General features: G+C 44.3%; 1 protein-coding gene across 9 annotated transcripts in view; it reads right to left on the bottom strand.

Annotated features, from left to right (window-relative positions):
• Positions 1-6: 6 nt before the first annotated feature.
• Positions 7-9405, bottom strand: part of LOC112220888 (disks large homolog 3) — a 148031-nt gene continuing 138632 nt past the window's right edge. For 7 of the 9 annotated variants that reach the window (XM_042303072.1, XM_042303074.1, XM_024382839.2 and 4 more), the window contains 11 exons: positions 8664-8778; positions 7125-7301; positions 6949-7024; positions 6135-6234; positions 4561-4602; positions 4175-4225; positions 3949-4050; positions 3642-3814; positions 3402-3511; positions 3197-3288; positions 7-3060 (listed from right to left, as the gene is read on the bottom strand). In XM_042303072.1, coding sequence (XP_042159006.1) covers positions 2954-3060; positions 3197-3288; positions 3402-3511; positions 3642-3814; positions 3949-4050; positions 4175-4225; positions 4561-4602; positions 6135-6234; positions 6949-7024; positions 7125-7301; positions 8664-8778 — 1145 coding nt within the window. In that variant the 3' untranslated portion in view covers positions 7-2953. Of the gene's footprint in view, positions 3061-3196; positions 3289-3401; positions 3512-3641; positions 3815-3948; positions 4051-4174; positions 4226-4560; positions 4603-5374; positions 5421-6134; positions 6235-6948; positions 7025-7124; positions 7302-8663; positions 8779-9405 lie in introns of all 9 variants that reach the window. The other 2 variants (XM_042303075.1, XM_024382844.2) reach the window with 1 other exon arrangement.

The following is a 9405-nucleotide window of genomic DNA, read 5'->3' as shown; positions in this document are numbered from 1 at the left end:
ATCATAACCGAGTCACATTTTATTTTCAAACAAATAAACGCTTGTCCAGTCCAAACCGAAAACCCCAAACAAAAAAAGTTGCAGGACTGTGCTCCCTCATGACTAGGACAGGGAAGACCATTTGGCCCAGCATCCTGATAGGCTCAAACACCTTCAGTGTGACAGGAAGGAAACTACTGTACAATCAAAGAATTCGCAAGCACTTACTGCACAGGTGTGCTGTCAAACAACTCATCACCCAAAAGGACAAACCAGACCCCCCCCAGAAAAGCTTACATCATCGTGTCTCTCACTGGAACAAAGACCCTCATAAATTATACACACGGGCATTTAGGTTCAATCTTGTTATACCGCAACTTCAATGGAAAGGATGAAAAAAATCAAGTTATTTGGGCTTTATTGACATGATTGCTGACCGAGGGGTATAAATACCAGACATGTTAAACAGTCAGCTGTGTTTCAACTAAAAACAGAGGACCAGGTCTAAATCAGATATTCATCAATGCTCCACCTGGTTTCTGGAATATATTGTAGGTTGCTGCCTGTATCTTGTCTTCATTCTTTGAATCTATACACCATTTCCCACAAGAAATAACATGTAGACAGGCCCTACTTGAGGGAATTAAATTCCCAATGGACAAAAGTGTTCCAATAGGCAGCTGAAGATTTGTCTATAGAGAAATACCAACATTACGTCACATGTATGAAAAAATTGGAAATTATATCTCGGAATATCTGTTTACTTACCTGTCATTTGTGATCTATAAAAATGTTTTGTCCCAGTTTATTTCACACATGCATGAAGCACAGGTGAGGGGGATCTGCTGGGGGCATATTTACATTTGACAGCTACCACACCCTTTGAAACAGTCTGTAAGCAGTTTATAAATGGCTCTGTTCCCTTCGGTTATTCCCTGAACTCTGGTTTTGACACAGGTAATGACAGCTGGTTTAGCAGTGGTGCCTGGCAGGTGGGCACACCTGTTCAGAAAATGCCTGGATGTACAGGTGTTGGGGGGGCAGAGGGCAAGGTCATACAGAAGATGGTCTGGCTCTCAGGCATCTGAGGAAAACCCTTCCCTCTTCCAAAAACAGTGGAAAATTAAATGTTCACAGGGTAGGGGGCCACAGTATTCTTAAACAAGTCAGACACATCCCCTCACATGAACAAATAAACAGTGCCAAGATCTGCAAAGGAAGATTTAGCAGGTTATTTCAATCCTGTTGAATCCATGAAGCCAACCCAGGCAAGGGTTTACCACAGAAGTGGTCTTCACGAAACTTCACGAGATATGCTGATCTATTATGTCTATTAAAGAGTTCAATGCAAATGCCTTTCAAATCTCTCAAACCATTCAGTCAGTTACTCTTTCATTCACATTTAACATCTGTGAACCCTTAAATTTGTCCTTTAAAACATGGTATTTCAGTCGCAGGGGAAATTATATCGGTGCGTTAGATTCTTGAGCTGACTGAGCTCGCCCCAGATATACCATTGGGTTCATAACACAGTGGCTCAAAACATACCCAGAACAAATTTAAAAAACTTTAGATACAGTGTTATGGATGGGGGGGGGGACAATCCAAAAACCAATTTAATTGACTCTTTAATTGTTAGGACATCCAATACAATTTGTCTTGTTCTACCCGTTTTAAGGCCACCTTCAGGGTGGCATATACAGGACAGTACCATGTGACCAATCAATCAAAAAGAATCATCTTGGAAGGCAGAGAGTGTAATAGGGTGGTCTGCTGCTCAACATGGGTGAGGGAGCTATGGCTGCCCAAATTGGAATCCAATAAATTCTTAAATGACAACAGGAAAAGGATAAAAATACAGGGGGAAGATAGGAATCCACAGAGGTGAGATATGCGTTCGGTCTATTGCACTCACAAGTTAGACCTCCTGGAAGTCAGGAGGACAACTCAGAAAATAAAATACATTTCCTGTTTGTTTTCCTTGTCAATTATTTGTAGCTTCCCTCACAAAGTACAGGTAATAATATAACAATTTGTATTTGATGTAAGGCAGTTTGGTGTTTTGCAGAGAGCCCCGTTACACTTCTCTACCCCCACCCTTTACACAGAGCAGCTAAAAACCACAAGCAAAAAAATCCCCCACAAAAAAAAAACAAAGGAATGAAATCTAACAGCCCTCCAAGTAGACAATTCTAGTGAAATGCAAAATGTCATTTTTAATATGCAGTAAAATCTCAGTAGGATTTGTTCATTTACCTTGTGATTTCATTATATAAATGTAGATTCATAACTCATTTCTTTCATTTGTTCTGCCTCCCAAGAGGTCTTGATCAGCTGCAGCAGCACCAACAACTGGCAGCTGATCAAATAGCAAGCTGGTTTGTGATAAATCACCAGTCTGTAGGCTTCTCCACCAATTTCTTCAGTAATTATAAACAAGAGAGATAACTCCAACAGTACCATCAGCTGGGCTTGATATTATTCAGTCCTTGTAGAAAAAAACCCTCCTAAGTGGTCTTTGCTTCTCTAGTGTCTTTTTTAAATGTGATTTGATGAACATTTACAAAGTGTTCCAACTTGTGTTATTAAGTCTCCATTCCCCTGCAACTTCCCCTGAATCCCAAACTCCTCCTCACCGTCTGTAAAACATTCTGATTTTCAACTGTCAGTCCCATTTCACAAAAGAAGGATTATTTCTCCTTTTCCCTTTTTTTTGTTTTAAAATGACAAATTCATTCGGAATGGCATTTCCAGTCTTAAATGGAATTGCTGAGAAACTCATGCAGGGGTGTGCACAGTCACAGTAATGGTGATAAGACTTCTTTTCATTTGAGATTAACATAATGATGACACTAAAACTTGATATGAAACATATCGGCAAAAAAGGGGGAGGGAGGAGCTATTTGGGGGATGGGCGGGGGTGTCAGGAGGGGTGTGGGGGGCTGCACTGACACAGAGGGGTATAGCTGGGAGCTCAGAGCTTCTCTGAGGAAGGTATCCAGATGTAGGGGCCCGACTGTTCCTCGATGATCATCTTGATTTTGTTGTAAATTTCCTCTAGAGAGTCACCCTGTACAATGGCTGGAGACAGACAGAGAAGTGGATATCATGAGTGCATCGATGCATTAAGATTCCTACTTGCCCTACAATACGCTTCAAGCGTATCTAAAATATGTATAATCTGCGATGAACCTAAAAAATAAAGTAGTGGACTTACCTGTGAAAAATTCTCCAAACTCTTGTTCCAGTTTAATTGCCTTATCAAAGATTTTATTGGATTGCTCAAATGTCTGTCTCTTATTCATCTCCCTGCAACACAGACATGGTTGGTTAGTGTACAGTACAGGAAGTGATTGTTGTATGGAGTTACAGTAAAGAGAATCTTTTAACAGTTCATTAGATCCAAGAACAGACACACTTACATAAGAGTTTCAATGGATTTTGGTTTGATGAAAATTGCGATCGAATAAAGTTGTGCTTGTTGCAGTCGCTTTATAGCGTTTCCAGACACGTCCAGGATACAGTGTTTTCCCTTCATGAAGAGGAAGGAGAGAAAGAGCACTTAAGTATCAAAATAACACATTTTCTCATACATCCCTTAACAATCCATCAGAAATTAACCTTGTGTATATTGCACATTTATGATGTGTTGTGCTCCCTACCCTCTCAGCCACTGCTCTGACAGACAAGATGCTGGTCCCATAGAGGTTCTCGTTGAACTGGCCTGCCTCAATGAACTTATTATCCTGAATGTCCTTCTCCATCTGCTCCCGTGAGCCCACAAAATGGTAGTCCTGGCCGTCCATCTCGTTCTCCCGCCGCGGACGTGTCGTGTCTGCACAGATCGAGGGACAGATTCAAATGACTGTTAGGGAGATGTCACTAAAACACGGGATATATACATTTTCCACTAGTGTTTCTATAAGTGGCTGTGATAATGTGGTGCATGTTGTCGAGTGGTCTACTCACGAGGAACGCAGGAGCCAAACTTGTGAGGGAACTCTGAGATCAGGTCATCGTTTACTCTGTCTTTCATTGGGCCCAAGATGATCACAGGCCTTGTGTAATGAACTGCAAACGAGAAGAGAGGGCGCAGGTCAAAACTCATGTCTGCAAACACTGGAATAAGATATGCATTAATGGTATCAAACCCCATCCTAAATGGAGGAGAACATCTAGTATATTGCATACTTACTCTCCTGTCGAATCACTGGCTCGTATGAGAGAATTGTGTCTTCCTGACCCTCTGAATAGCAGAAAGGAAGACAACAGTTTGAGTAAAAATAAATCTTTATTATAATCCCATGACAATGGATTAGTAGATGTGGTTGATAGTAATGGAATGTTTAAAGTACTCTTTTCATAGTCACATTTTCTATAACAGCAGATGAAAGAGACTGTTTTGCTACTAAGTGCCTGATACTATTGCAGTCAAATGCCAGCTATCTACAGCACCGAGGACTAAAATAAAACATTGCTTTGGATACAGGTGTAATGACGTGCCGCATGCTTTTCATTTAGTTGGATTATGTCCGTAATAAAAGCTGCAAAAAAAAGTAGAAGGAAAATATGGTTGCTTACTTGAGCTGCTTTCACTGTCGCTCGTGTTTGACGTCAGGCATTCTGCAAGGAGAGGAACATGTTTATGTTGGGAAAGCTCAAAGCTGGGCAGTAGTGGTAAAGCCACATCAAAATAAATTGGTTTTCATTTTGGTGAGGGAAAAATGTTCACCACCAGTTGCCGAGCATCAAGAAGGAAAAACAAAGTCCCCTTTTGTCCCACTGCATATAACCCGATGAAAAGGAAACGGACAGAAAGAGGGGAAAAAATGAAAAGAAAACAGTCTTGTTCTGAGCAACAGCGCTTTCTACACGGGGAAGTGGTTGGAGGTTTGCAGCAATAGGAAATTAAGTGTTTCCTTTCACAAAGTCCCAAGTGACCCTCCGGTCCCTTGCCAGTGTTTCCTATCGAGGGCTCTGTATCTGTCACACCAGATACAGTGTCGGGGACAAGCCAAAGAAAACAGTGGCGGTGGGCCTGTTAACAAGCATACATGGGCACTGGGCAGTCAGCTCAGATTGCTAACATGGAAAAGCAGAATAGGAAAAGCAAACCCTGTCCAGTCAGTGTAGGGAGGGAGATACTTGGTTTCTCCAAGTAATCACTCTCTGACAATGATCTACTAAACTTTTAGAGTAAATTCCCTACAGGGAAGAAGGAAGTCAGACAAGGTGTAACACTTGCTCTCTTACCCTAGGGCCGTGTGTGTGTATCAGTAAACAAGTGTGTGTGTGTTTGTCGCAGCCATTGCTAGCCGGGTCTGCATTGAACAGGCGTTTAGCTCGGAACTCAGGGGACAGCAGCTGCAGCGTGACAGTCCAACCACACACTTACTCAAACTCTTTGATCCATAAAAGTCATCGCTTAACCCTGGGAAGTCCTGAGTGTCCCGACAGGTGAGAGCAGAAACAAACAGAAGAGGCAGACAGGAAGAAGAGGTTAGTGAGAGCTGGGACAGGCCGAGAGAGAGCGAAAGAGAAAGGGAGGAGCAGTGTGCTGGCTGCTCGCCTAGAGGCAGTGAGGCAGGCCAAGATGGGGGGGACCAACACGAGGCACTGTGCTCCCTAAACCCTGAGCCCCACTCTACTCCCAGTGAAAGCCAAGGCCTTGAAATTACACACAGCCAATACCATTAAGAATGAGGTTTTGACCCGTTAGTGTTTTTTAGTGCTGCCGTCCAGCTAATGAAATTCTAGTGCTCTGGGTCAGTAACTGCGGATGAGGATTGACTGGGCAGCAATGAATAGTGGGGGTCTAACAGGGCCTCTAGCAGCAGTATACAGTTACTGTGTTAGTGCAGCCAGCCACACACCTGCCCTGGCAGCCAGCAGCACACACCTGGACTCTCCACCAGTGGACAGACAGACGAACAGATACCAGAGAGGCCGACACCTGAACCCCAGGCCTGGGTCTGTGTGGGTCCTCTCTGGCTGAGTGAATGACAGTGAGCGGGAAAAGACAGCACTGCCCACAGACAGACAGCCACGGTCTGGTCCCAGAGGTGAGTGGAGAGATTAAGCTGCGGGAAGGATGAAGCATGAAAGGAAAGCGCGAAAAGTAAAACCCCCTCATATCACACACTTTGGGTACTCACGTTCAGACTCCACCAACTCCTGCACAATATTCTCCTTGCTCTTGTAAAACTGGAACTTGCGTGAGAGGTTGAAGCTTTTTTTGCGCTTTACTTTGACTGGCTGCTTGGAGATGTGCGTGATGAGGGGAGGGGGGCGATGGGGGGGATGAAACAAAAAACAGAACAGAACGTTGTTGTTCAATGAGGACACCAAACACACATGCAAAACGAAATAAAAACAGACAAATCTAAAAACAAAGAAAAAAATCTAAATGAAAGAATGAAGGCAGATAAATGAAGGCAGATAACCAGGGTAAAATGAATGGAACACTTATGCAAAGGGAAGATCATTTCCATGTTGATCCTAGAAACGGTATATACACGAGAGGAAATTGCCCTTCTAATGAGCGAGCATATCATTACAGGACCATACAGGTGTCACAATATTACTTGAAAATCGTATGAAAACAAGACAACCAATTAATACATTCACCAGTGAGAGCCTGTATTGGTAAACCAGGGGTTTCTTACATTGCCTGATGTATACTAAGACTTCAGATCACATTAAAAACACTAATTGCACTTAGATAGGATAGCGACAGGTCCCATTACTAAGCATCGAGTCAGTTTGGTAGCCCCTTGTCTTTAAAGAGAACGAGACTGTCTGTAATGTATGCGAGTCTTTAGGTTTCTCCACTAGTTCTAATGAGCAGCTAGGTCCCTGCTACATGCTCCTGTTCCCACACTGCCTGCCTCAGGGAGGGGGAAGTGGGTCAGCTCCCTGGGTGCCCACTGCCAGGCAGGAGAACCAGAGAGCACAGCCCCCCAGACTCACCCTGTTGGAATCAATCATGCCCGTCCTGGCGTGGAACTTGACTGTTTTTAACCTCGCTCGCTCCTTCTTCTCCACCCTGCGTAGAAAAGACCCATTTCAAATCTCTTACTGAGGCACTTTGAGAGTCACACAACAGCAGCACTGTTTTGGGTGGTAAAATGGGGTGATGAGGTTACCTCTTCTTGCTTGGAATGACCCCGATCTGCTCGCTCTCTCCGTGGGGCGTGACCAGACGCGCCTGCCACCACTCGTCATCGGAGGCGTTGATGACATGCAGGATGTCCCCATAGGAGAAGCTCAGGCCCTGGCTGGGCAGACAGCTGTCTCTGGCCCGGTCATAGTCAAAAAGGGCTCTACACACAGAAAGACAGAGAGGGGGAGGGGTGTTTGTGTCAATCACTCAACCGCATATACAGTATTACTGCACCATACTAGTAACAGGTTCTGAAGTTTAAACCCCACTACGTCACATGATGAAATGTGACAATGTCATTGGAAAACACATTGGCTTCTTCGTTGCCACAGTTTCCATTACTTCTGCTATGAGTCTGTCAGACAGGGAACCGACAGCTCTACAGGTTCCACTACTGCCACTAACCTGACAACCTGGCTCTGCAGGACACGACGTGGTCCAGTGTGGCGTTGCTACTACCAGTGTGTTCTCCCTACTGGCTGCCCGGTCTAAAGTATTCAGATTGCCCTGATATTAGCTACCTGCAGGTATCAAGTCTCACTGCCAGGTTACATGAGTGCCTCCCCTGACACAGGCATTCAGATTGGACCCTGGCTGTGTGTGTGTGTGTGTGTGTGTGCACCTGAGAGGTCTCACATTCCAGAGGATAGGCTGGCTGGGGAGAAGTCTGCTCTACTGCTGTGCATTGGAATGAAACAGAGCCTTTTCCTCCATAACTGTATGCTTAGTCACACACACAGAGGAAAGGATAGCTCTCCCTGGCTGACGGGAGAGAATTACAGAGCATTAGTCATCCTGGTTTACAGTGTATAGGTGGTCCAATGAGCTACAGTCTTGTTGGGAGATACAATGGGAACATGACAGAACAGTATCTTAGTTTGTTTATTGACCGTTTCGGCTTTGGACATCGAACTGATTACACATCGTTACACAAGTATTTTGATCTAGCTTGTGTTCATAGTAAGCCTTGGATTTGTAGATGCTTCCTTCTCTGTCAAGAATCGCCATCAAAACTGAAAATGTTGCTATTCTTGCAGGGGTTGTAAATATTGGGTTGACGTGACGCTGCACCACAGCACTTAGCTTGAAATGTGTTTCCAGTTCTTGGGACATGAGTGTTACATCATAGAATAATCATTTTCACCTTGACCCCCCAGAACACTTCCTGTTCCCAACTCAGGCAGCTGCACTCATTACAGTGGGGGAGGCTGCCTGCCTGGCACATGTTGCTCTTCCTGACTGACTGGGGTTCCTTACAGTTTTGGCTTCATGCCCAAAATGTAATAACATTATGATACCAGTAGTACTTTTGCCAGCCATAGGCTGCAGCTATGTAAAATAGGTCATGTGTGGCATCCAACTGAAAAGCTTGCTCATCAAATTCATCAGATGAGCAGATACTTGGCGTACGATAGTCTCATCATGACCTACTTTGTGCTGATGAAAAATCATAGTATTTGTGAGTGGTGTGCTAAACGTGATGATTTTGGGAGTGGTGTGTACTGTGCGTGTGTTCTGGTACCTGACGTAGAGGGAGCGTTTCTCGCTGGTGCGCAAGGAGCCCGAACCAGAGCTCATGCTACTGTTCATCATCTGTTCCCTCAGGTCGTGGATCTTCGACTCAAAGCGGCTGTACTCTGCAGGGACACACAAAAACGGTGTTAAAATTCACAATGTCACACACACAGTTCACCCCCCTTTAATTCTCACAGAATCTGATGAATGGTTGATTTACTTGCAGGGACCGACATTCGCAATGACACACGCCTAAAAAAAACATTGTTATTTGCTTCACTCTCCAGTTCAGAGGTTAACACACACACAGCCTGTATCAATGTGAAGTGAACCCAGTCCTCTACTAGTGTCTCCTGGGCATTGTATGAGAGAGTGAGAGAGAGTGTCACACTCGGTGCTCTGGTGAGCAGAGAGAGAAAGTAGTGGAGTCCAGGTTCAGTAGCGGGTTGTTTCAACCCGATTAATTACCTCGGTACCAGATGGAGCTTCATCATGTATCTGCCTCACACGTCCACTAATATCTCATGTCAGGGCATTAATTATGCAGATTAATTAAATAGGTTCAACATGGAACTCTGGCATGATTTTTTGTTAAAAGGAAGCTAGCCACTCCAACCCGTTTGAATGGACAAATATTTGTCATGGTGTTTAAAGCCACCTCTTCCTTCCTGTATGGCCCAGGGAGGCAGTTGCAGAGCTGATATATGAATCCACCTGAGCCTCCTCATAAAGATGCACTCATTAGGCTA

This window comes from Oncorhynchus tshawytscha, linkage group LG21 (genome assembly GCF_018296145.1).
Source record: "Oncorhynchus tshawytscha isolate Ot180627B linkage group LG21, Otsh_v2.0, whole genome shotgun sequence".
Taxonomy (NCBI): domain Eukaryota; kingdom Metazoa; phylum Chordata; class Actinopteri; order Salmoniformes; family Salmonidae; genus Oncorhynchus; species Oncorhynchus tshawytscha.
The sequence above is the reverse complement of the archived record's forward strand: the minus strand, read 5'-3'. Positions and strand labels throughout refer to the sequence as shown.